The following is a 27,970-nucleotide window of genomic DNA, read 5'->3' as shown; positions in this document are numbered from 1 at the left end:
GTTCCTTGTTTCTCCAGAAAGTGTGGATTGTAGGCCATTGAAATTTAAAGGTATCAGGCTGACATAGATTCGGTGACTTAAAGAGTTTGAAAAAGTACCAATTTCTGTTGTTCCATTGGATTCCAGAATTTTTACTTATGATTGTGGAATTGCCAACTGCAAAACCCTTTGCCTTGCATATGGCACATTAGTGTATCGTGCCCAACGTTTGACTTTTATTGCATGAATTTGTAGTCCTTGGTGATTTCACCTCAGATTCCCACCCTTTCCTTGATAAAATGCGGCTTTGATGCTGTGATGAGAGCTACTTCAGAGCAATCTTGAGCATAAATAGCAAGGGACAGAATGAAACTGATTCGAAGGGCAAAATTTAGAGCAAATTTGAAACGTAATTCTTGTGTACAGAGTAGAGTAATGAGCACCCAGAGGAAATGTGACTAAGGCACAATCACTGCAACAGGATGATGATGTGATTCTTGGAAGATGAGTTCAAACAGGTTTTCTTCATCCAAACCAAACTGTAACTGACTAAGAGAAAAAAAATCAAAATCATTCTGCATTATGTATTATGACACAATAGATGGTAATTATATCCAGAGTGTAATTGAACAGTGCGTTGGATCACAACAGTTGAGCTGTGACATTTAATGGATGAAAACAATGCACTTGACAATAAGAAGTAACTACTTAACTTAAGCCTTACAAAACCTGTTTCTCTGTTACCAATGATAGATAATTTACATATTGTGACTTTAATGTCTCGGTTCCTACTTTTACTAATTTGGTTAAAAACAATGCTTTGTCTCCTTCTTTATCTTGTGGCTCTAATGTTGCTCTTTTTCTCCTTTCCTCTATTCCTTCCTTGCTCATAACTTACATACTCTATGAATTGAGATGGGAGACGCAGAACGGGTAATGCACTTGTCTGTTACATCTTTTCCACCTCTGTTGCCATTTGTCACTTTTAGCAAAGCTTTGAGTCAGTCTCTTCAGCTACATTAAGCCTTTTGGATTTTTCTTCTAATTTGTTTTTATCCATTTTCACTTCGACGTGCCACATCATTCTCTGGCCCCTCGGCTGAGTGTGATCAGGGAGCTGATGGGCAGTCTAAGACAATCCTAAGGCTTGAGAATAAGATAAGCCAATTAGCCCTGAGAAATTATTTTGCCATTCAATGGCTGAGCTATAATTAATTATCTGACTTGCTTCAGTAGCACTTGAAATTTACTTGAGCAAAAATATAACCTCCCTTGGGCTTTAAATTTTCAGTTGATCCCTAACCTCAGCAGTTTTCAGAATTTTTCAGATTTCTTCCACTTTTTTATTGGTGTTTCTCCCATTGCACTTAAATAGCCAAACTTTACTTTTATGTCTTTTTTTAAGAGTAAACAATTTTTTCCTAAAACCCTTAAATCACCATGGATATCTTCATTATATCACTTTGTACTTTTGCACATGAGCCCCAAGACTGGGAATTTACAATTGGGGTGGTGATCACAGATTGGGGGAGAAGGGGTGGGGTGGAGGAAGGGGGGATGTTGCTGAAGATATCGGAGATCAGGATGAATGGTACTGCTGGAGATTAAAGAAGACGTTTACTTGGAGGAAGATGGATACCACAAATCCAGGCTGTGCTTCAGGTCGGGGTTGCCCCCACAGCTGAAGCCAAAACAAACCTCAGATTAAGAGCTAGTGTAATGTCGTCATGGGCCTCATGTGCATAATAGAATTCTGTGCATGCTTGTTGTCCAGTTTTCCTCTGCTAGTTTGTTCAGAATCTCTCATTTAACATGGATGGTAGGTAAAACTACATAGCGTGATAGAGCCTGTCCTCATAAAGATAGGAATCCACCTGTGCAAGAAATCTGTATGCCCAGTATTGTCCATCTGCGAGGGCATAACACGGTCATTTTAGATCTGAAAATAGTCCAGAAGTATACTGGTTTAATCTTTTATTAACCTAATTTCTCTTCACAATTTGGGTGGGTATTTACTGTTAAATGTCCAATTTTGATGCTGATTGCAGTGTGGGCTGTGATTAGAATGAACAGAGGCCTTTGCTTCCTTTATGTCATAACTAATTCAATGGACAAGGACATAGTATACTGTGTAGTCTGGTAGAAAAGCAGGTTATTCTTTACATGGCGAGAGATTGCTGTTGGTGTTCACAGGAACCTGGGTGACCTTGTACACAAATGACTGAAAGTTAACATGCAGTTGTTTTCAGCATTTTCTGTTTACATATTCAAAACAGATTAATAGTCCGGCAAGATCCTGGAGGATGGAGAGCAGCCAATGTTATTTCTTTGTTTAAGAAGAGGAGTAGAGATAAACCAAGAAACTATATTTGTAGGAAGGAACTGCATATGACTCTCAAAGTATACAGTTACAGAAATGGGCAGAGAAATGGCAGATCTAGTTTAATCCGAGCAAATATGAGGTAGTACACTTGGTAGGTCAAATGTAAGGGGAAAGTATACTGTTAATGGCAAGGTGTACAGCATAGGTGTACAGAGGAATCTTAGGTTCCAAGTCCTTTGCTGCCTGAAAGTGGAACTCAAGTAGATAGAGTGGCAAAGTAGGCTTATGGTACACTTGCCTTCTATTGTCATGGTATTGTGTCCAAGATTCAGGAAGTCAATTTACATCTTTATAGGACATTTGGTAGGGCTGCATTTGAGTGTTGTAAATGCCTTTGTGGTCACACCATTACAGAAAGGATGTGGGAGCTTTGGAGAGGGTGCAGAAGATGTTTACCTGAAGCACCTGATGCTGCTTGGATTAGAGAGTCTTCGCTGTAAGGTCAGGTTGTACAATATTAGATTGTTTTCTCTGGTGCATCGGAGGCCATGGGGGCAACCTTATGGAATTATATAAATCTACGAGAGGCAGAGAGAGAGGGTAGACAGAACTTTTTTCCTAAGGTGAAAATGTCAAAGACTAGAGAGTGGTGGGTGCCTGGCATGCGCTACCAAAGTTGGTGTTGGATGCAGATATGAGGCTTTTAGGTAGGCACGTATATATGCAGAGATATGGATTACGTTCAGGCAGAGAAGATTAGTTTAACTTGGCATTATGTTTGGTGTAGATATTGTGGGCCGAAGGACCTGTTCCTGGGCTGTACTTTTCTATGTTCTGTGTTCTGATCGGTGCTTTAGACATTAAGGGAATCATGGAATCTGGGATCCTGCAGGAGATGGTGTTAGTAGAAGATCAGCCACGATCATCTTGAATGGTGGATGAAAGACTCTTTTTCTGCTTCTTATGTTCTTAATCTACACTGCATAGATAATATTAACGATCAAGATTGACAATTTGTATTTAGGTTTACTATCCTTGCACTGCAGGAGAATAAAACCACTACACGCAGCACAGCTACCATTGCCCAGGCTGAGATCACCAACTTGGTGTAGATTGCATATTAAACCAAATGCATTGTTCTTTTATATATAAAAGTTTTTGCGCTTAATCATAAGCAGTGATAGTTCAAGATTTATATTTTAATTAATTGTTCTTTTTTTGTGCTGTGGTTTTTTTTTGTGTTATCAAGGAAATCTAATATATTTTCCTGTAGCTATTGATTGGTTTTTGAGCATCAATTCCAGAGAAAGTGGAAGTGGAAAGTTAGTGGAAAAGAACTGTTCAGGGTTTTTGACAAGTTCCCCGAGTCTTTGCATTTAAATTTTGTTGCGAGTTAAGTAGTTATGAATAGTACAATAGATTACATCCACATTCTTTTCCTTTGACACCTGGCTCTTCGCGTTGCCAAAGCTGTTCAACTGGCACATGTATTACCTCCTTTGTTCCCACTCAAACATTTCTCCATCACTCTTCTGTCCTTTTCCCTCCTTGCCTGTTCTGTTGTTTTATCTCTTGCTCATTCTCATTGAATTGGTGCTTTTGTGGATCTCTTAATAGAAAGGTTGTCCTGCACATTTATTTTATGTTCAGTGCTACTTTAAAGTCATTAAAGCACTGAAGCATGCCCTTTGGCATGTCCATGCTGACCATCAAATATTCATCTATCTGAATCCCATTTTCCAGTGCTTGGTCTGTAACCTTCTTCCCTTGGCGATTCAAGTGCTCATCTAGTTACTACTTAATTGGTGTGAGATTCTTTGCTTCCACTTCTCTCTTAGACAGTGTATTCCAGATGCCAACCACTCTGTGTGAAAGATTTCCTCCTCTGATCACATCTAAACCTCTTACCTCTTATCCTATCAATGCACCTCATAATTTGTATATCTCAATCATATCCCACCTCAATCTTCTCTGCTCCAAGTGAAAAATACCCAACCTATTCACTCTCTCCTCATAACTGGTAGAGTTGGTAGAGTTGCTGCTTTACAGCGAATGCAGCGCCGGAGACTCAGGTTCGATCCTGACTACGGGTGCTGCACTGTAAGGAGTTTGTACGTTCTCCCCGTGACCTGCGTGGGTTTTCTCCGAGATCTTCGGTTTCCTCCCACACTCCAAAGACGTACAGGTATGTAGGTTAATTGGCTGGGTAAATGTAAAAATTGTCCCTAGTGGGTGTAGGATAGTGTTAATGTGCGGGGATCACTGGGCGGCACGGACTTGGAGGGCCGAAAAGGCCTGTTTCCGGCTGTATATATATGATATGATATGATATGATAACTGCAAAACTTCACCCCAGGTAACATCCTGATGAATCTTCTCTACATCCTGTCCAGTGCATTTGCATCCTTCCTCTGTTGTAACGATCAACACTGCACACAATGCTCTCTCTGTGCCTAACCAATATTTTTCTGCATGCAGCAAAATCTGTCTGCTCTATATATTGTGTCCTGGCTAATGAAGGTCTGTATCTTGTATCCCTTTTTTAACTACCGTAACTACCTGTGCTTCTGTTGTCAAAGGAATCCTTGGATGTGTAATCAAGATCTCTCTGGTTCTTTAGTATTTCCTTGGTCCTATCTTGTGTACATCCCAGCTGGTCCTCCTACAATGCATTGCTTTGCACTTGAATTCAATTCCATTTCCAATTGCTCTCCTACCATCACTGCCAATATCATCCCATAGCCCTCTCTCAGTAATACTTTATGGAAGTAATCATCATGTTGTGGGCTGAGATTAGCCTGCACTACTATGACAACAGGATGGGGGAAATTAGAGATGCACAACAAAATCAGCACACGTTTAGTTCTCAGTAGAAGAGAAGGCAAGCTTCAAAATCTGTTTACTGCTGAAAGATAGAAACTAAAATAGAAATGCCGGAAAAAAAGAACTACAGATGTTGGTTTAAATCGAAGGTAGACACAAAATGCTGGAGTAGCTCAGCGGGTCAGGCAGCATCTCTGGAGAGAAGGAATGGGTGATGTTTCGGGTCTGAAGAAGGGTCTCGACCCAGAATATCACCCATTCCTTCTCTCCAGAGATGCTGCCTGACCCGCTGAGTTACTCCGGCATTTTGTGTCTACCTTTGAATCTAAAATAGAAGTGACTGAATATAGGTGGAAAGATCATTAAATGTTCTGAATGTTTCAATTGAAAGTGTATTTTAATTTATACAAACTAAATTTTTGAAACTTTTTTAAGCTGTAGGTCATGAACTCTACGGAATAGATGTAAACGTGGGGTCTCTTTCATCCAAACATCAGTATAAACTGATTATTCCTGCTGAGCTTTAATCTAGTTCTGCTTGTTCCCATTTGAACTCTGATCACAGGACACGTTAACATAAGTACACAAAGGAGTAGTAGGCCACGTGGACCTTTGACAATACTCTCTTTCGATGGAATCATGACTGATCGGATTTTTATTGTCCGATCCCCGTAAGCCTTCACTCTCCAATAGACCAAAAATCTGCCCCTCTCAGTCTTGAATATGAATTTGGCCTTCACTTTTCTTTGGGTTGAAGAATTCTAAAGAGTCATAACTGAGAGAAAAATTGCCACCTCATTTCTGTGAGGACCATTATTCTTTAAGGCATTGTGGGCTGTTGATAAGCCACAGTAATTTTAGGACACAAGTAAAATCAGCCCATGTAGTATGAACCAAAACTACAGTAGTTGCTGTAATTTGACTTGGTTTTTGGGTGGCCATCTGCTTATTTCTTGTATGCTGTAGGCATTTATGTCTTGCCATATCTGTGGCAACAATATTCTCATTGTGTAGAAATGCCTTTTGAATGTCCTATTTATATAAAATAAATCTGTGCGGCCTCGGGCATGTTGAGTGAAAACATCTTGCAAACAATTTGGATTAATTGCTTTCCCTATATTCTGATGCATACTTGAAAAATAAAGCACAAGAGAAGGCTACTTCAAGAATTTCTGGCTTTAACTTTAAACTCTTCCTTGTTGTCTCCTCTTATTCCTTGTTTATCACCAGGCCAAAAGTATTCTGATCATTTTAGTTTATGTAATGAGTTTCTCTCTTCATTTATCTGTCAGATATTCTTCATTCTTTATTTATTGTCTGTTCCAATTGCCTTTGAGAAGGTGGTGATGACTTTTCTTGAACCATTGCAGTCAATTTGCTGAGAGTACGCCAACTTTGCTGGTGTGTGGGCAGTTCTGGCATTTTGACTCGGTGATGATGAAGAAATAATTCATGTATGTTTGGAAGTTAGGCTGGCATGTCATTTGGAGAGGAAATTGAATGTTGTAGTTGGTTCAGTTCTTGATGCCCTTGTCCTTCTACATATTAAAGATTGTAGCTTTAGGAGTTGCATTGAAGATGCAGAAAGTTGATGCAATGCATTATATAGATGATACATAAGGAGCTGGTGGTAGAGAGAGTAAATGCTTTTGGTCTATGAAGTCATAAAATGTTGGAAATACTCAGTAGAACAAGTAGCATAATGACCAAGGGTCACCTGTGTGAGATATACAGGCAAGTGTAAAATATTCCATCTACCTGTGCCTTGCAAATGATGGAAACATCTTGTACCTATAGCGTTTATGCAGTTGGTCCAATTGTTTTGGCCGGCAGCAATAGCCAGAACATTAATCAAGTGTCAATTAGTGCCGATGCTGTTGAACATCAGTTTGATCGGCACTTTCCTCTTCGGGTATCTTACGATGTTCTATGCCGTTAATTCCTTTTCTCCATCACAAACTATCTTAAATTCTCTCCTCTACCACCTCGACATAAATTGAATCCTCTGACTCTAGTTATGATAAACTGTATTTTCTCACCCTTAAATTGACTGCAGTCTTGGATGCTTTTGACCCTTTGTCTTGCTGTTTCTCTGACCTCATAAATTTCCTCCACCCGAAAGAAAGCTTGGAAGATCAATGCAATCTTCAATTCCTGTATGAAATTTTAATCTAACCATTGTCTAAATTCCTCTTCCTGCTTATAATCTGGTTAAATTTTGCCATTCTATTTCCTTAATTAAATTAGCGGTTGAGTACCCTGCTGGGTAGGCCAGCATTTACTGTCCATCCTGAATGCTTTTAAGCTGCTTGTGTTCTATCATCATCTTGTTCGTGTTCTACCATCACCGCTGCAGTTTTACTGGTACAAGTTTTTTCAATGGTGTTGTTTGGAAGGGAGTTTAGGATTTAGGCCAGCGACAATGAAGTACCAGTGGTATGTTTTCAAGTAAGGATGGTATATAGTTTGGAAGGATGCATAAAATGATAAGGTTATCCGTATGTATTGGCTGCCTTTGTCCTCGGTAGTAGAGATTGTGGGTTTAGAAGGTGCTGTAGAAGTAATATTGGCAAAATTTCTGCTGTGCATCTTAAATGCTGCACATTATATCCGAGTTACACTAGGTAATGGGGAGATTAAATGCTTATATTGGTGGATTTTGAGTGCAAGTCAAGTCGGTTATACTTTACTGGACAGTGTTGAGAATGCTTGGAGCTGTATGTTCAGACAAGTGACAATTATCTCATCACACTCTTGACTTGTGTAGATGATGGAAAGGTTTAAGTTAGTCAAGTGGTGAGTCATTCACTATGGGATGCCCGGCCTCTGACCTGCTCTTGTTTATGAGCCTGGTGCAGTTGCTGCATTTAAGGTCACCAGATAATTATGACTGGGGACGATTTATAATAGTGCCATTAACAATCCAGGGTAGGTGATTAGACTCTTGTTTTGGAAAGTATCATTGCTGATGCTTTTTGTAATGCAAATGTTACTTGCCATTTATTAATCCATGTCTCACTCAGTCTTGTCATATCTTATATCATATCATATATATACAGCCGGAAACAGGCCTTTTCGGCCCACCAAGTCCGTGCCGCCCAGCGATCCCCATACATTAACACTATCCTACACCCACTAGGGACAATTTTTACATTTACCCAGCCAATTAATCTACATACCTGTACGTCTTTGGAGTACGTCTTGCTGTATTTAGGCATGGGTTGCTTCATTTTTTGAGCCGTTGTGAATGTAAGTAAACTTTGTACACAAGGATGCTGTAGATAATTGCACAATCAGATGGTAGGAAGGTAATTTATGAAGCAGTTGAAAATAACTAGGCCTAGGATAATATTCTGTGGAATTCCTGCTGAGAGCTCATGGTGCCAAAGTGATTGATGTCCAATAATGTGAATCAACTTTGCAAACGCAAAGTATGACTCCAGCCACTGATGACTTTTCCCATTGGTTCATTTTTACCAGAACTCTTATGGAATTGGGGTCGAGACCAGCCACGCTCACATTGCACCTGGAATCAAGCTACTCTGCTTTGATTAAGGCTGCAATGAGTCTAGGTTTGTGGTCACAGTGATAACAAGCACCAAATTGAGCATTGGTGAATAGGCTTAAGGGCAGGTCTACAACATCTTTCACCTCTCAGCAGATGACCATGGTAGACCGATGGAGTAGTAATCAGTATATTGATATTTGCCCCGTTTCTTGTGAATGGAGCATACATTAACAATTTTCTACTTGGACTGATGAGTGTTGCAACTGCACTAGAGTAGTATGACTATAATTGTGGTCAGTTCTGAAGCAAAAGTACTTTTTCTCCTAAATCCTCTCTCCAAAACTTTCTTTAAATTCCTGCTCTTTGACCAATTTTTTGGGGTGTCTGTTATAATATCTCAATTTCTGGATGTGTCTTGTCTTTAATTATATTTCTATAATATAGCTCCTCGGGCTTGTTTACTGTAACCATGTTGAATAAATGCAAGTTATTGTTCAGTGACTCTTATGTTCGAAGAGCTCTTCTCCAGCCTATTAGATTCCACTGTTTTCTGATACCAAATTGAATAAAGAGGTTAAACTGGCATAAAATGCAATCTGCAAGTAAGCCAAGTTTCTAAATATAGTTATTTGGCAGCCGACTTGGTAATAGAGGAAGCACAGTCCATTCACATCGGAATTATTCCCGCAATGACATTTTGCATCATGTGCTCTGTAAATCTGGTGTCATATCAGAATAGTGCAAAATTATGATACAGTTGAAGTTGCCTTTATGATTGCTTCTGATAGATGGCTTTTAAATGTTCATTCTATGGAGCAATTAGGACTAAGTGATCCTATTCAGCTTGAAGCACCTTTGATCAATTATAGCCTTATGTCATTGATGTACATCACTGTTCTCTGCTAGCAGCCTTTATCTCTTTGAAGAGTTCTTGAATACTCATCATGAGAAATTTACTTATCAACATGTTATCATCTGTAATGTAATGTAGATAGGATGAGTCACATTGGGCCCAGACTTCTTTAACATGGGATAATGAACATGATCTTTGAGATTTCATTAAGCTGGAAGCAAGTCTTTTCCTATAATGGCGGCGCTGCCCTAGCAGCTGCGGCTACACCTGCGGTCCATTTGTCTTGTGTTTTTGTTGGTTTTTTTTGTCTTAATTGTAGTTGTGATGTGGTGTTTTTGTGTTGTGTACTATGTGTGTATGTGGGGGGGAGGGGGGGAACTGTAACATTGTAAATATGTATCCCTTCCGAACGGAGACCCGACCTTTGTGTTCTGGGCCGTGTCTCCGTTCCATCTGCGGCCTACCATCGGCCCAACTCCTGGAGCTGGCGGCCTCCAGGGCTCTGGTTCGCAGAGCCCGCGGATCGGACTTACCACCACCGGAGCCGGCCGTCTTCGGAGGCTGCGGGAGCAGCTGCGACTCGCCTTAGGCTCGGGCCGCGTGGATGCCGACATCGGGAGCTCCAGCAGCGGCAGCGTGTTCGCCCGCCCCGGATCACGGGGCTTGGGTCGCGGACATTTCACCGTCCGGCGCGGCCTAAGATATGCCGCGGGATATTTCTCTGCTGGGCGGGGGCTTCAATGTCGGGAGCCACGACCGCTCCGACGTGCAGCAACAGCGGCAGCAGCGTGTTCGCCCGCCCCGGATCGGACTTATCATCGGCGGAGCCGGCCGTTTTCGGAGGCTGCGGGGGCGGCTGCGACGCGACACGCCTTAGGCTCGGGCCGCTGTGGACCGTCCGGTGCGGCCTGCAACCACAACAGCCTGACTGCGGGCGAGGACAGCAGGAGAAGGGAAAGTCATTGTGGCCTTCCATCACAGTGAGGAGAGGACTGGAGGAGACTCACTGTGATGGATGTTTCTTTGATGGATGTTTCTTTTTTTGTGTGTTTTTGGGGTTGGGTAATTTTAATGCCTATTTAATGCTTTTATTGTTGGACTGTGTTTTGGGGGTTTTGGGGTTGTGTAATTTGAATGCCTATTTAATGCTTTTATTGTTGGACTGTGGGTGACCGAATTTCGTCCAATATTGGATGACAAATAAAGCTATCTTGATCTTGATCTTGATAATTTGTTCCCCTCCTTTAAAAATTGAGTGCTCATTGTGTTTGAGTAGCTGGAAGCATCTCTTTTGTTGTGGATTTCCTTTTGCATCATAACCATTGTGATTTCAGTTTGCTTCCAGTCTAAATCATAATCATCACACAAACACAATCTTATTCTGGAGCTTGTATAGACTAGATATTAAAGCAAACTTAATTCATACTCTCTCGATTTATGTAAGGGGGAAACTAGACATACATGAAAGGGAAATAAATAATACAAAAGGAAAATACAGTAAAACTCCTGTAATTTGTTACATGGCTAATGAAAATCCAGACTTTTTAAAAAGCTGCGTTCCCTCTCATTCCAACTGGGCCCCACCCCATTTGCCATGCTCCTTCTCACTGGTGGTTCAATTGTGTTGTGTTGTCCATCGAACTAGCATCCAGTAGTCTGGAAAAGGGCCTGAAAGTGTGATTGTCAGTGTTTAAAATCATTGTTTAAAAACTGCAAATATTCAGGAAATCAGGAAGTGTTTGTGGAGAGATAAAATTGTCGATATTAATTTTTCAGTCTAAATGGTGGTCGAAGGCTATTGGCCTGCAGAATTAACTCTGATTCTTTCTGGATAATTACTGCCTGATATTCTGAATATTTTCAGTTTTCTTTCATCATGGTTGTTCTGGAGATTTATCTTAAGATTTACTCAATAATGAACCACAGTGCAGGTAAATGTGCACTCACTGTCAACTCACTCGAATTTATTCATAGGAGTCACTATATGAAGCAGCGAACTCCAAGAGAAATATTGTTTAATGTTAACTTGTTATCACAGAAGTGCAATGGTCAATTTTCATGCCATATTCTCTGCCCTGGTCAAGCTGACGAGGAAACACCTCACATTTTCTGGTATATTTAGTAAGAATTAAAGATCATTTGTATGCTTGCTTTGCATAGCAAAATACAGAAGCAAAATCAGAAATTGAGCTGTATAACAAGATATTAGGATTGAATCTTACAAGTCTGATCAAAGAGCTGCATTTTAAAGCGTGACTCAAATGAGGAGAGTGCAGGGTGACCAGCAGGAGAGATTTAATGAAAGGTTCCAGAACGTTGGACGCCAGCCGAAGGGACAACTGGCAATAGTGGAGCACAGGAAATTGTGAAAATGCAAGAAACCAGAATTGGAGCAATTCCTGGTTTTCAGAGTTAAGGCTGGAGGAGATTACAAAGGTCAAATCATAAGATTTGCTTTAAAAAGGGTTGGTCGTTCTAAATGTGAAGGCTTGCTGAACTGGAGGCTGTGCAGGTCATTGGAGGCCCAGGACTTTGTACAATAATTCTGGTGGTCTGAAGTTTACAAAGGGTGAAAAATGAAGAGTCAACCAGGAAGACGATGGAGAAGTGTAATCAGATCTGGTGATAACCATCAGAATGAGGAATCTGTTGTCAGGATGCCTCAGCACTTTGATGGGACCAAATGAGTCCCTTCTAAAATTGTCCAGATGAATGACCATAGGCAGCATAAGAGTTGAATGGACTTGTACTTAATAAAATAATGTGGTCTGTTGTACAGAGTATCGTGGTGAATATAAATATTTTGCAACCTTCATGTGTAGTAAAGCAATTCCATATAAATGTCATACTGCAATCCTTGGAAATTGAATTTAGGATTATTGTCATGTCAGAAATATGTTATGTTTTGGAACCAAGGTGTAGACTGGTTGCAGTATTCAATTGCTTTCTGAGAGGTTTGTTGAGGAATTGATCGTAGCAGAAACTAATAATCCAATTTGGTGTGTGTGTCAACATTCAAGGTATGAATGCAAACGAACGCTGCATTGATCATATTTCAATTCATTAAAAGTAAACCATCCTTGATATTGATCTTCCTATCTCACTTAGTCCCAAATGGTTCTAATCATTTTTATGGATTGGTCAACTCCATTGACCTGCTTGCTGAAAGTGCTGCCTCTTTCTTATTTCCTCATTGAATCTACTGACTGAAGGCTTAATTGTGGAGTCCTATAACAATATTTTACATTCCCCTCAAACCCGTGAAAGTAGATGATAATAATTTCAACCTTAAGCAGATTTTTCATTATCTCTTGGTTTGAGAAATTTAAATTGATCAGGTTATGGAAGTACCCATTAGTTAGCTTATGAATGTTTTCCTCCCTTCACCACCTGTTTATTTTATTCACTTCTTGCTTATTTAAATACTTTGGTCCCATTGACCCAGGCTCTTTGTATTCTGTTTCTCTTAGCTTGGAGGAGATCTTGGTGGGCCGACTGGTGGGAGTCCTGCGGTGAGTTTTCCTCAGTCATGGGTGGATTACACTTAAAATTTGTGATGATTTAATCATTTCAGGAACTGAAATTAAAGTATCTCTAAAGCATAAAGTACAGATTTTAGCTGTATGATTCCATTTGCAATTCCACCCCTCTCCATTGGTAGTTTACCAATTATTGCAATCTTACTGCTGTTACCTAGAATGTAAATCTCGTCAGATGTGCTATCTCTGCAAGAATTTATCATAAACACAAGAAAAACAATGTCCCATTAAACAGTTGTTTGCATTGCATAGATTGTTTGATACAGAAACAATTCACTGACCGAGATGGTCTATGTTGATGCTTTTTGCCCCATATAACCCCACTCCCATCCCTCTTCATCTCTTGTTCCTTATCCCTACCCTTACCAGCATTATCTACGATTCTCCTCTATCCCCGGTGTTAATTTAGTTTCACTACATAAGAAACTAAGAGTAAATTGAAACAAATAATTCCGTTTGATTTATGAAATTGTATTTACGATACAAACCCTTGAATCGATATCAAGAGAAATCACAATATTAAATTATAGCTGATGCTTCTATTTGTTCTATATCTTCAGTCTATTAAAATGTTAATTGTGCTTAATATCACTAAAACAGAATTAGACTGTGGGTGATTTCCCAACTGAACAGAAATAATATTCATATTTATTTAAAATCCTTCCTGTTGAACTATTTTGTGTGAATTGGATGCAAAGGCAATATAGACCAATAGAAAGACAGTGTAAAGATGTGCATGTAAAATGCCGATTTAAAATCTCATTTTGTGATTAATTTGCATTGAAAATAATTGGGTGTCAACTAAGAATGGAAGCACTTCCTCGTTGAGTTTTTGTATTTTATTTTTGTTGCAGGTTGGTCAAAGCTTTATACCTTCTTCAGTACCAGCTACCTTTGGCCCATCTCCAACACCTGCTGTGTCAAGCAGTGGGCTAAGTGATCTGTTTGAACTGCAAACTGGAATGGGAATAGCAGCTGGAGGCTATGTGGCCCCAAAAGCTGTAAGTGATGTCCTAATCTTCATGCTACAGAAGATAAATGGAACTGACTGCTTTTATCAATTAGATTTCAGATTAAGGATTTTATCAAATGTTAGCGTGTCTGAAGCAGCAATTCCGAGTGACATATTTACCACTAAATAGCATTTACTCTGATCTTGCAATAAGTTTGGAAAGTTATACAAGGAGGCTGCAGTGCTAAATGCAATTTTCCATTTTTTAATATGTTTACGTAGCTTAACAAGGCCATGCTGGTGTATTGGTTAGAATCATAGTCATACAGCACGGAAATCAGCCCGTCCCGACTCAATGTTATCTGTCCATTCCCTCCATGGATGCTGCCTGACCCACTGAGTTATAGAATCATACAGCACAGCCCCTCAGCAGAAAGTCATCCATTCCAACCAAAATACCCCATGTAAGCTAGACTCATTTACCTGTGTTTGGCCCCATCCCTCTAAACCTTTCATTGCCGTGAACTGCTGAATGCTTTTTAAATGTTGCTGTTGTACCTGCCTCAACTACTTCATCTGGCAGCTCATTCCATATACTCGGCAGTCTCTGTGTGAAAAAATTGTCTCTCCAGTTCCTATTAAATCTTTCCCCTCTCACAGGGGAACCTAGGCCCTCTAGTTCTTGATTTCCATGGGGGAAAGACTGCATGCATCCCACCTATTCCCCCCATCACTCCGTAGCATCCAGTGCTCTAAGGAATAAAGATCTAGCCTACCCAACCTCTCTCTAAAGCTCAGGCCCCTCGAGTCATAAGGTCATAAGGAATAGGAGTATAATTAGGCCATTCGGCCCATCAAGTCTACTCCGCCAATCAATCATGGCTGACCTATCTCTCCCTCGTAACCCCATTCTCCTGCCTTCTCCCCATAAACTCTGACACCTGTGCTAATCAAGAATCTATCTCCTAGTCCTGGCAACATCTTCGTAAATCTTCTCAGCACACTTTCCATTGACACCTTTCGTATAGCGGAGCGACAAATTGAACAGAATACTCCAACTACACCTCACCAACATCAAGTACAACTGTAACATAATATTCCAAATTCTAGACTCCATTCCTTGACTGATGAAGGCCAACATGCCAACTGCTGCCTTCACCATAGGTCCGTTTGCATGGGTATGAGGTTTCTCATAAATGATGATAATTGAAATTGTATGCCACTTGAAGTCACCACTCAGCAGATGTGACCCCTGTGTACTTGGGCGTTTCTATCAACAATCTTGGCCCTTTTGGGCTCTAATCTAAAACCTGCTCTAAAAACCTTAAGTTTGTATATTTCTGCCTCAAAGAAATGTACCAAGTTTCACAGAATCACATTTTAGTAGCAGAATGATGCCTTTAACTATACTTGGTCCTTATTAAAATTTATTTGTCCTTATTAAAATTTAATATTCTCTTACCCACCCAGTTATTGCAAAATTTACTTGGTTTATATTAAAGATAAATTTTAAATGATTTGTTGCACTTTTCATGTCTTCCCTTTTGTGTGCTGACCAGAACTAGGCATGGTGCTCCAACAGTGGTCTAACTTGTGTTTACGGAAGCTGTACCATGACTTTGAAAATAGCAAACACGTTCTTTCCTTTGTCCTGTTCCCCTAGTCAATGTTCATCCCGCAGTTAAAATCACATTGCCGTTTACATATTATCATGATTCCTCCCTTACATCGGTGACCATACTGGATATAAACAGTTGGGGATGCCCTGATGCCACAAAAAGTATCTTATAAATGTCAAGTTTTCATTTGTAAATGTAATTTTAAAAAACCTGCTCTTGCCAAGTAGTTTAAGCATTGCACATTTGATTTATTCCCATCTTCCTGCCTATGGCCACAATCTATAACAATCCATAATTCAGCACAAATTAGAGAGATGATTTAACCATGCCTGAAAGATGAGTGCTGTGGGAACACTGGATTAAGCGTAAAGATGGAAAATGATTTGTCTATGTTCTCAGAGATCAAGTACAATGTTCCTTAGTTGTATAGGAAATGCTCAAGTTGTCATCTGTTTGAAGTCTTTTGAGGCCGAGTAGTTCCAAAGTGGATAAAATGCAATCTGAAATTTAATATAGTAATTTAAAAGGAAGAGATATGACATTCATGCTAGTGATTTCATTTAAATGAGAATGTCGTGGAGAAATGAGCAGACAAAAACTGTGTTTGGTACAGACAGATGAGCACACCAAAGCGTTGTCGGACGCTGAACACGATGCTTGATGAATCTAATATAAAGACAAAAAATTCCAGAAATACCCAGCCCGGAAGGCCACATCTGTGGGAAGAGAAACAGTTAATGTTTCAGATCCAGACCTTTCATTGGAAGCTCAAAGATTTTTCTATGTATTCCAGCATCTTTTGGGTTTATGGCACCTGTATTTTTTGTTTGATTCTCCAAATGCTCGATGAATCAGTTGATTGTAGGTTTGTTGTCCTATATAGGGCTTAAATTTGTTTTTGTTCGCTAGATATGGTTACCTGCAGTGAAGGCCAAAGGTTTGGAGATTGTTGGAACCTTTTCTCGAAGGCAGGGTCACATCTACATGGAAATGAATTTCACAAACAAAGCCTTGCAACACATGGTTGAATTTGCCGTTCAGTTCAATAAAAATAGGTAAGAGCCAGCAAACATTCTTGAACTGTTTACAAATAGTGCAATGTTAAAAAGAAAATCTTTTATTTCCTTTTTGCACCTTTTATTTGTTATCTTTTCCTTTATGAAGTATGGTTTTGCAGTTAGTAGAAACAAAGAATTGCAGATGCTGGTTTGTACCAAAGATAGACACAAAGTGTTGGTGTAATTCAGCGGGTCAGGCAACATCTCTGGAGAAAAAGGATGGGTTGTGTTTCAGGTTGGGATCCTTCTTCAGGCAGTACTGCAGTTCTACAGCTGTTGGCTAAGTGAGTTGTTAATGATGCCATCATTCATGTGTGAATTCAAAGAATGAACCAGCTATTAAATGATTTTCCATTGGAGATCACCAATCCAGTCCTGGCTCACATACCTCACATGCTTTCCAGCAAGTCTGTACCAATCCAGACTAGGAATTATGGCACTCCATTGTCCACTACCTAACTTATATAGTGCATCTGAACCTAGATTGCTATTTCCTAGATATAGCTTCGACTGAAACTGGCCATCTTTAATCAGTGATTAAATTTGTTGCTTGCAAGAACATTTAATTTAGCAGTTGATGGCTAAATCGTGTAATAGTCATAAATATAATTAGGGAGTCTTCCAATTTTCATTGGTTTGCACATAATGAAAAGCTGATTTGAAATGACAAGATTATTACATTGGCGATCTGCCTTGTGCCCTGAAATCTAACTTTCAAATGAATGGCTTCCTGCTTAACGATGTGACAACGCTATATTTTGTCTTTGTGACACTCATTTTGCTCTGAGTTGGCTGATCTCGGCTAAAATAAGAGCTCTGTATTGGTTTCAATTATTAGCCCGAGATTTTAATCTTTCACTTTCCATTAACTGTCAACATCTCGTCTGTGAATGTATCTTACAAATTTAGATTTGAGAGTGATTTCCACATTTCTGCTTCCCATCTACATTGCCAGCAATTAATTTGTCTGAGTTCCTCTTGGAAGTATGAATCCTCATATGTTCAGTGGGTTCTTGGATGGTACACATATAATACTAGTCTTGTAAACCATTGCTCTTTGGGACAAAACAAGAGTTAGCTCGGCTACTATTCAAAGTTAAGAAATCTACATATCCGACTGAAACAATTAGTATAATATTCTTTCGGAATGGAGAAAGAAGAGGCAGTTTGAATTTGAAATAAAAATAGAAAATTGCTGGAAGCGGCCAGTAGGTTAGGTTACATCGGTGGAAAGAGAAACAGAGTTAATGTTTCAGAATAATCATGAACATTTTAGGGCGGAACAGTGGCGCTGCTGGTAGAGCTTCTGCCTCACGACGCTAGAGACCCGGGTTCAATCCTGACCTCGCCGTCTGTGCACATTGTGCACACTATGACCGCGTGGTTTTCTCCAGGTGCCCCAATTTCTTCCCACATCCCAAAGACATGCGGGTTTGTAAGTTAATTGGCCTCTATAAATTTAGTGTGTTGGGGGTGGATGAGAAAGTGGGATAACATAGAATTAGTGTGAACTGGTGATCGAACGTTGGCGTGGATTCTATGGGCCGCAGGACGTATTTCCATGCTGTGTCTCTAAACTGAACCAATAAAGACCTAATACAAGTCTCAATAATAATTATATTTCTCTTTTCACTGATGCTGCCTGATCTGCTGAGTGTTTTCATTATTTTCTGTTTTTATTTAAGATTTCCAGAAATGTTTTTATTTTCATAATTTCGATTTGAACTCTAGTTCCACCACGGGTTCAATTCAAAAGGTTGTCAAGAATTGATGGACAGTTTCATTAGAAACCATTAATTAGAATGACCCTTGCACGTGAAATGGCAATATTAAGTTGACATTTATGTGGAAAGAGACCCAAGGATTGCTGACCCGAGAAAACTGGTTCAAGATAGGGATATTAATATCTGATATGGGTAAGGGGAGTAGGGCTTCATGGAGAGAGCTTTAGTTTGTACTAGACCAAGTGGACCCGTTGGGCCCAAACCTTTCCTGCATTGGTGCAGCACCCTCTCCTCCCCCCCTCCCCTCTCCCTCCCTCCCTCCTCCCCCTCCCTCCCTCCTCCCCCTCCCTCCCTCCCCCCTCCCTCTCCTCCCCCTCCCCTCCCCTGCTCCATCCCCCTCAACCCCCCTTATCCTCCCTCCTACCCCCTCCCTCCCTAGGAGATAGATTTAAACTTTAAAATGTGAATAATTAAAAAAATATAACACCGATTTCAATGAAACTTCTTCCATTAGCACCAAAGGGACGACGGTGCGTAAGGTGGGCCTAAAATTTGTTATCGCGTACTGTTTTGGCTGTAGTTCGGGAACAAACAAACGGAAGTTTTAGTATGTTGCTAGCGAGTCTGGGTCAAGATGTGGGTTTTAGTATATAGATTTGAGGTGCTCTACCTTTTCTGTCGTTGTCAGCTGTTGCGATTAGAAATAAAATGTTCCCATCCTGAAGAAATATGGTATTTCTTAACATTAACAGTTTAAGTGTAATTTATGCACCTGCAATTTAAGTGATTTGGTGGTTAGGATGATAAGTTTTTGGTAGCGAACTTCAAGCTGTGTACGATTGTGGGACGGTTTGCCTCAGTGGACGAGGAATGTCCACATGAAAGATGGTCTGCTTCTGAGATCATCAGCCTTTTCAATGACCCATCTTTCAAGTAGCAAGATCCTTCCTGCCATTCCCTTGAGGCAGCTGGGTTTGTTTAAAACAATCTTATGATGAAGCCATGAGAGCTGAGCTTCAGGTAAGAGATAAATTAAAAGCAAACATTGTGGCCACTGGAAATTTGAAACTAAAGAGAAAAAGCAAGAAACATCATCATGATCAAGATCCTGCTTTAGGACACTGAGTGTGTAGAGGGAAAATGGGCAGTGTAAAGAGATGAGAGGAAGGGGTAAGGCGGGCTGGTAGGTGACAGCTGGAACCAGTTACGGTGGGCGATGATAGGTAGATGATGTTAGGTGGGGAAGAGGAATAGGGAAGTTTGGAGATAGAGATTGATGGGTGGAAACAGAAAAGGGGAGAAAATATGGGCAAGAGCGATTTGAGGAAGGAGGGGAAAGTTAGGGACACAGGCAGAAAGATGAAATATGGGACAAAGGTGGGATGATGTGCTGATGGAACCAAATGGAAGAAAGGATAGGAAGGATAGGCCAAAGGGGGGAAGGTTGTAAACAACCCAAGGAAAATGTTTTTTAAAATCTAGTTTGCATTTGATATTGCTGTGGCATTGGGGAAGGCCAAGAACAGGTAGGTTGGCGTGGGAATGGAATGGGAGGGGAGCTGAAATAACTTGCAACTGGAAGCACAAGAGTGACATTGTGGACAGAGTGCAAGTGCTCTGGTCTTGGCTTGGTCTCGCTGATGCAGGAAGATTATACTGAGAGCACTGAATGCAATAAATAAGGTTGAAGGAGGTGCATTTGAATCTTTGCCTCATCTTGAAAGGCTGTTTAAGTCGCTGGGTGATGGTGAGGGCTGAGGAAAGTGCCAGGTGATGGGTAGGAATGGATGGGGAGGGGTGAGTGAGTGGACCAGCGAGTCACACAGTGATCCCTGCAGAAAGGGGACGATGTGGCTGGTGGAGGGATCCTGTTGGAGCTGGCGAAAATGACTAATGTGGAGGCTAGAAGGGCGAGAATGAGGACCAAGGGAATTCTATCTTCTTTCTGTTCTGGTTGAAAGACTGGGACTGCATCCTAACTTAAGGAAAACCTGTTCAGAAGCCTGATAACACAGGGAAAGAAACTATTTCTGAGTCTGGTGTTACATGCTTTCAAGGTTTCGTATCTTCTGCTCAAAGGGAGCTGGGAGATGAGGAAATTACTAGGGTGAGAAAGGTCTTTGATTATGTTGGCTGCTTTCTTGAGGCAGTGTGAAGTGCAGGTGGAGTCAGTGGTGGGTAGTCAGGTCTATGCAATGAACTGGTCTGCATCTACAACTCTGCAATTTCTTGCTGTCTGGGGCAGAACTATTCCTAACCAAGCTGTGATGCAATCTGATTGTATGCTTTCTATGATGCATCTGTAGATGGTTGCAAGAGTTGTTGAAGACATGCCAAATTTCCTTAGTCTCCTGAGGCAGTAGAGGTGGTGGTTTGTTATTTTGTTCATAGCTTCAATGTGATTGATCCAGGACAGATTGTTGGTAATATTTATGTTTAGGAACTTGAAGCTCTCGACCATTTCCATTTTGGCACCATTGACGCTGATTGGAGCATGTTTAGTTTAGTTTTGAGATACAGCATGGAAACAGACTCTTCGGCTCACTAAGTCTGCGCCGACCAACGATCCCACACACTAACGCTGTTCTACACGCACACACTTCAGGACAATTTACAATTTTACCGAAGCCAATTAACTTACAGACCTGTACGATTTTGGAGTGTGGGAGGAGACCAAAACTCCCGGGGAAAAAACCCCACGCAGGTCAAGGGGAGAATGCGCAAACTCCGTACAGACCGCACCCATAGTCGGGATCGAACTAGGGTCTCTGGTGCTGTGAGGCAGCAACTTTACCTCAGCGCTATCATGCCACCCTGGTTGTACCTAGCTCCATCATCTTGCTGACATTGAGGGAGAGGTTGTTTTCTTGACACCATGTTTCTAAGTTCTCTACATCCTTCCTGTACTCCATCTCATCCTTGATCGAGATCCAGTCCTCTACTGTATGAGTCAATTATAAAAGACAAAATTGCGGAGCATTTGGATCGCAGTAACAGGATCGTTCCGAGTCAGCATGGATTTACGAAGGGGAAATCATGCTTGACTAATCTACTGGAATTTTTTGAGGATGTAACTAGGAAAATTGACAGGGGAGAGCCGGTGGACGTGGTGTACCTCGACTTTCAGAAAGCCTTCTACAAGGTCCCACATAGGAGATTGGTGGGCAAAATTAGAGCACATGGTATTGGAGGTAGGGTACTGACATGGATAGAAAGTTGGTTGACAGACAGAAAGCAAAGAGTGGGGATAAATGGGTCCCTTTCAGAATGGCGGGCAGTGACTAGTGGGGTACTGCAAAGCTCGGTGTTGGGACCGCAGCTATTTACAATATACATCAATGACTTGGATGAAGGGATTCAAAGTACCATTAGCAAATTTGCAGATGATACAAAGCTGGGTGGCAGTGTGAACTGTGAGGAAGATGCTATGAGGTTGCAGGGTGACTTGGACAGGTTGTGTGAGTGGGCGGATGCTTGGCAGATGCAGTTTAATGTGGATAAGTGTGAGGTTATCCACTTTGGTGGTAAGAATCGGAAGGCAGATTATTATCTGAATGGTGTCAAGTTAGGAAAAGGGGACGTACAACGTGATCTGGGTGTCCTCCTTGCACATCAGTCACTGAAAGGAAGCATGCAGGTACAGCAGGCAGTGAAGAAAGCCAATGGAATGTTGGCCTTCATAACAAGAGTGGTTGAGTATAGGAGCAAAGAGGTCCTTCTGCAGTTGTACAGGGCCCTAGTGAGACCGCACCTGGAGTACTGTGTGCAGTTTTGGTCTCCAAATTTGAGGAAGGATATTCTTGCTATTGAGGGCGTGCAGCGTAGGTTTACTAGGTTAATCCGGAATGGCGGGACTGTCATATGTTGAAAGACTGGAGCGACTAGGCTTGTATACACTGGAATTTAGAAGGATGAGAGGGGATCTTATCGAAACATATAAGATTATTAAGGGGTTGGACACATTAGAGGCAGGAAACATGTTCCCAATGTTGGGGAAGTCCAGAACCAGGGGCCACAGATTAAGAATAAGGGGTAGGCCATTTAGAACTGAGATGAGGAAAACCTTTTTCAGTCAAAGAGTTGTGAATCTGTGGAATTCTCTGCCTCGGAAGGCAGTGGAGGCCAATTCTCTGAATGCATTCAAGAGAGAGCTAGATAGAGCTCTTAAGGATAGCGGAGTCAGGGGGTATGGGGAGAAGGCAGGAACGGGGTACTGATTGAGAATGATCAGCCATGATCACATTGAATGGCGGTGCTGGCTCGAAGGGCCGAATGGCCTCCTCCTGCACCTATTGTCTATTGTCTATTGTCTATATTCATCTGTCCTGTGACAGGAATCCAAAGTTTTGTCATGTGCATTAACCTTGTTAAAAACTTTCACCTGTACAACTGTCTAATTTGAAATTGCATTTATTGCCAATGTGTAATGTTTATCGATTGCACAAGTAAACTGCATTTTGAAGAAATGCTGTTAAGCACATGCAAAAGAAGCCCTTATTTATTGAACTGAATTGCCTGACCTGAATTCATGATGAAACGCTTTTTTTATGCATTAAAATCCGGAGCGGTATTTTTAGCAGCAAAAGTATGTTTTAAACCAATTATTTCCAAACTTCAGTTTTGATTTTTTGTTTGTATCTTTGTACTGGTTCCCTGGAGAGCAGTGTGAGGCAGAAACTTGAAGCAGTGAAAACAGAAAATACAGGAAATATTCATCCGATTGGGTGACATCGATGGAGGAAAAAAACAAAATCAAAGAGTAGAATGGATGTCTTTCTCTTAGAATGCTGATTATGTTTCTGTCCAAAGATTCTGTCTGACCTGCTCAGTATTCCTTATATTTTCTGTTTTTCTGATCACCAAAGTCTGAATTACTGTGCTTTTATGTAAGAATGGCATTGATTAATTAACAGCCTGACTGGTCGCAGCATAAATTTCCCTTCCATGGCTGCAACCATTTATGTGTCAAATGTTTAGTCTCTACCGAGTTAGTTTTCCAGCGACTACTTGCACCGTTCCCAACGCGGGTCTGGTTTCTACTCACAGCAGGGGTATGGAGTTAAGATTGAATCGTATCCCTTTCTAACCACGTTGTATAGATATAATAATCTCGGATAGATAGCAAATGCAGGCAGCATCTCTGGAGAAAAGGAATAGGATTGTCTCAGTTCTTTAATTGGACCCAAGTGTTTCAGAGAAAGCTATGCTGATATCAAATGGCACTTACTCAACCGACTCCTACTCACCCATCCCCAGCTAGTGCTTCAGCTGGACCTTTCCACTCCTGACCTCATCATAATTGCGGACCAAAAAGCTGAATTCTGGAGGAGAGCTAGGGCATCACTGCAGGCGTTTATCAGGACAGCTCCATTGGCCCATCCATCTTGGGCCCTTCAGGGCATGTCTGTAGTGTGACAGAATACTCTCTACTTCCCCTGATGGGCCCAAGTTTCAAGCTTAACACTGTCCAGTTCAAAGCAGCTTACACGATTGGCACTCAATGTCACACCCTACACATACATTCCCTCCGCCACTTGAGTATGCTGCTGTGGTGTGTCGCATCAACATAATGCACTGAAGATATATGCCTAGTCTACTTTGACAACATCTCCAACACCTGTGACTTCTGTGAGCTAAATGGAAAAGGCCAGCAAGACATGGCAACATCACAACCTGCCCATTCCCTTCCAAGTTTCGCACTATCAGATTAGGAAATACATTACCAATCCTTCATCGTTGCTGGGTCCAAATCATGAACCGCCTACCCAAGAGCACTATGGAGTAGCTACTTCAGAAGGACTGCAGTGGTTCAAGAAAGTGTCTCACCACCACTTTATCAAAGGGATTTAGGGGATGGGTAATAAATGTTGGCGTTGAAATCTGTAAAAATTAACTAAAGTTAATTGTTAAAATATTTGCTAATCCACACTCAATACTTCAGGATGTCAGTCCCTGAGGTGTCAATGTGCATACTTCATGAAAACCTGTCTGAAATTGATAGAATGATGATTGATAGAAAATAGTTGAGATATGGAAAATCTGAAATAAAAACAGATCTGCTGTAAATACTCAGCAGCTCAAGCTGTGGAGTCAGAAAAACAGAAACAGCTGTGCAATTTAAGATGCAGTTTGACTGAAATCTTGATTAGTTTAGATTTGGTTCAAAACTCTTTCCACTATTCAAGACGACCCAATTTGGGGCTAGGTTTAGAGGGCAAAAAAATGGGACAGAATTGATTTTTTATTTACAAGTTATCCAATTTTGTTTATGAATCCAGAATGATGTGAACATCTCATTACAGCAGAGGGAGGGGAGGGGGGGGGAGGGGGAGGAGGGGGAGGGGGGGGGAGGGGGAGGGGGGGGGGAGGGGGGGGGGGAAAGAGGGGGAGGGGGAGGGGGGGGGGGAAAGGAAAGAGGGGGGGGGGAAAGAGGGGGGGGGGGAAAGAGGGGGGGGGGAAAGAGGGGGGGGGGGAAAGAGGGGGGGGGGGGAAAGAGGGGGGGGGGGGAAAGAGGGGGGGGGGAAAGAGGGGGGGGGGAAAGAGGGGGGGGGAAAGAGGGGGGGGGGGAAAGAGGGGGGGGGGGAAAGAGGGGGGGGGAAAGAGGGGGGGGGAAGAGGGGGGGGGGAAAGAGGGGGGGGGGGGGGGAAGAGGGGGGGGGGGGAAAGAGGGGGGGGGGGAAAGAGGGGGGGGGGGGAAAGAGGGGGGGGGGAAAGAGGGGGGGGGGAAAGAGGGGGGGGAAAGAGGGGGGGGGGGGGGGGGAAAGAGGGGGGGGGGGAAAGAGGGGGGGGGGGGAAGAGGGGGGGGGGGAAAGAGGGGGGGGGGGAAAGAGGGGGGGGGGGGGAAAGAGGGGGGGGGGGGAAAGAGGGGGGGGGGGAAAGAGGGGGGGGGGGAAAGAGGGGGGGGGGGGGGAAAGAGGGGGGGGGGGGAAAGAGGGGGGGGGGGGGAAAGAGGGGGGGGGGGAAAGAGGGGGGGGGGGGGGAAAGAGGGGGGGGGGGGGGAAAGAGGGGGGGGGGGAAAGAGGGGGGGGGGAAAGAGGGGGGGGGGAAAGGGGGGGGGGGGAAAGAGGGGGGGGGGGGGGAAAGAGGGGGGGGGGGGGGAAAGAGGGGGGGGGGGGGGGAAAGAGGGGGGGGGGGGGGGGAAAGAGGGGGGGGGGGAAAGAGGGGGGGGGGGAAAGAGGGGGGGGGGGGAAAGAGGGGGGGGGGGGAAAGAGGGGGGGGGGGGGAAAGAGGGGGGGGGGGGGGAAAGAGGGGGGGGGGGAAAGAGGGGGGGGGAAAAGAGGGGGGGGGGAGAAGAGGGGAGAAGAGGGGGGGGAGGGGGGGGGGAGGGGGAGGGGGGGGAGAAGAGGGGAGAAGAGGGGGGGGGGAGGGGGGGGGGGAGGGGGAGGGGGGGGAAAGAGGAGGGGGGGGAAAGAGGAGGGGGGGAAAGAGGGGGGGGGAAAGAGGGGGGGGGAAAGAGGGGGGGGGAAAGAGGGGGGGGGAAAGAGGGGGGGGGAAAGAGGGGGGGGGAAAGAGGGGGGGGGAAAGAGGGGGGGGGAAAGAGGGGGGGGGAAAGAGGGGGGGGGAAAGAGGGGGGGGGAAAGAGGGGGGGGGAAAGAGGGGGGGGGAAAGAGGGGGGGGGAAAGAGGGGGGGGGAAAGAGGGGGGGGGAAAGAGGGGGGGGGAAAGAGGGGGGGGGAAAGAGGGGGGGGGAAAGAGGGGGGGGGAAAGAGGGGGGGGGAAAGAGGGGGGGGGAAAGAGGGGGGGGGAAAGAGGGGGGGGGAAAGAGGGGGGGGGAAAGAGGGGGGGGAAAGAGGGGGGGGAGAAGAGGGGGGGGGGGAAGAGGGGGGGGGGGAAGAGGGGGGGGGTGAAGAGGGGGGGGGGAAAGAGGGGGGGGGGGGAAAGAGGGGGGGGGGGGAAAGAGGGGGGGGGGGGAAAGAGGGGGGGGGGGGGGGAAGAGGGGGGGGGGAAAAGAGGGGGGGGGGAAAGAGGGGGGGGGGGAAGAGGGGGGGGGAAAGAGGGGGGGGGGGGAAAGAGGGGGGGGGGGAAAGAGGGGGGGGGGGAAAGAGGGGGGGGGGGAAAGAGGGGGGGGGGGAAAGAGGGGGGGGGGAAAGAGGGGGGGGGGGAAAGAGGGGGGGGGGGGAAAGAGGGGGGGGGGGAAAGAGGGGGGGGGGGAAAGGGGGGGGGGGAAAGAGGGGGGGGGGGAAAGGGGGGGAGGGGGAGGGAGGGGGGGGAGGGGGAGGAAAGGGGGGGGGGGAGAGGGGGAGGAAAGGGGGGGGAGAGGGGGGGGGGAAGAGAAGGGGGGGGGAGAAGAGGGGGGGGGGGAGGGAGATGGAGAGAGGGACGACTATATCCCTGCACTCATCAATCCTGACAAGAGCATGGTATATTTCAAGGGAACATCCTAAATCTCACTTTTGCCAATGAATGCTTCTCAAGTAAGCCTTGGGGTGCCACTTTCTATTAGACATGTACTGAGATAATTGAACACAATCCGATGCACTTGGGTTTTTTTTCCCCTGCAATACTCGTCACTGATGTTTTGCGAGTCTACTGATTCAGATGACACATCCAAGAAAATGAAGAGCTTCACTGTGTATCATAACATTATGAGAATAGTGTCATCGATGCTAAAACCAAATAGTTTGATGTGGCTTTCACGATACCTGAAGCATGCATAAATTCAACCCAATTTGCTGATATCAGTGAAATAATAGTATCCAAATTGATTTGCCTTTCTCGTGGTAATTATGCACTGAAGTAATCTATAATTTGGAAATGGATGTCTCTTTGCTGCAGGCTTATTAATTTGGTGGACTCTGGAGTCCAGGGCACTTCATTGTTGAACGTGACTAAGATTCCATGATGGATATTTGAACCGGGGCAATTATCTTCCAGTTGTTCAGATAATATAACACTGTTTGTAGCCTGTATAATAGTTTTATTTCAGGTAGGGATAGGTTGACTTAGGAGGACAAGAGGGAAATTATACACGTCCCTAATGTGCTTTGTGTTTCTTTCCTAGCTTTGGTGTGATCCCCACAACTCCACTTCCAATTCACACTCCATTAATGCCAAATCAGAGCATTGACATTTCCTTACCACTGAATACTATTGGCCCGGTGATGAAAATGGACCCGCTGAATAATCTTCAGGTGAGACACTGCAATCTGGATCGAAGGCAATATGATAATTGTCAACAATTCGGTTAGAGTATTAAAGCAAGAATGTTATGGTACAACTTTTATGAAATGAATGTTAGGTCACAACTAAAGTCTTGTGTGCAATTCTGGTTGTCACACCCTACATGAAGAACATGATTGTACCTGATGGAGAGCAAGTTACAACAGCATTTCAGTTATGAAGAGACACTGGATAGGCTGGGTTTATTTTCCTTACAACAAAGATGGCTGATGGGGATGTGATTGAGGTGTATAAAATTTTATGGGAATGAAATTTTAAAAAGAGCGTTTAAAAAGAGCGCCAAAGGGACGCTAGCAGTCAGACAGTAAAAGTCGGGAGAGCAGGAGCAAGGACGACCGTTGGCTGAAAGAAAGTAAGTGTTAATTGCAGTTAAAAGCCCGTTTAAAAAGAGCGCCAAAGGGACGCTAGCAGTCA

At 43.3% G+C, this 27,970-nt stretch overlaps 1 protein-coding gene across 3 annotated transcripts in view; it reads left to right on the top strand.

Moving 5' to 3' along the window:
- The window catches only part of ap2b1 (adaptor related protein complex 2 subunit beta 1), a 199,428-nt gene that overhangs the window by 82,893 nt on the left and 88,565 nt on the right, over window positions 1-27,970 (top strand). For 2 of the 3 annotated variants that reach the window (XM_078422575.1, XM_078422574.1), the window contains exons 15-19: window positions 895-912; window positions 12,957-12,998; window positions 13,880-14,026; window positions 16,506-16,651; window positions 27,378-27,507. In XM_078422575.1, coding sequence (XP_078278701.1) covers window positions 895-912; window positions 12,957-12,998; window positions 13,880-14,026; window positions 16,506-16,651; window positions 27,378-27,507 — 483 coding nt within the window. The remainder of the gene's footprint in view (window positions 1-894; window positions 913-12,956; window positions 12,999-13,879; window positions 14,027-16,505; window positions 16,652-27,377; window positions 27,508-27,970) is intronic. The other variant, XM_078422576.1, reaches the window with a different exon arrangement.

Source organism: Rhinoraja longicauda, chromosome 26, assembly GCF_053455715.1.
Source record: "Rhinoraja longicauda isolate Sanriku21f chromosome 26, sRhiLon1.1, whole genome shotgun sequence".
Classification (NCBI taxonomy): Eukaryota; Metazoa; Chordata; class Chondrichthyes; order Rajiformes; family Arhynchobatidae; genus Rhinoraja; species Rhinoraja longicauda.
This window is presented reverse-complemented; position numbering and strand designations above follow the sequence as displayed.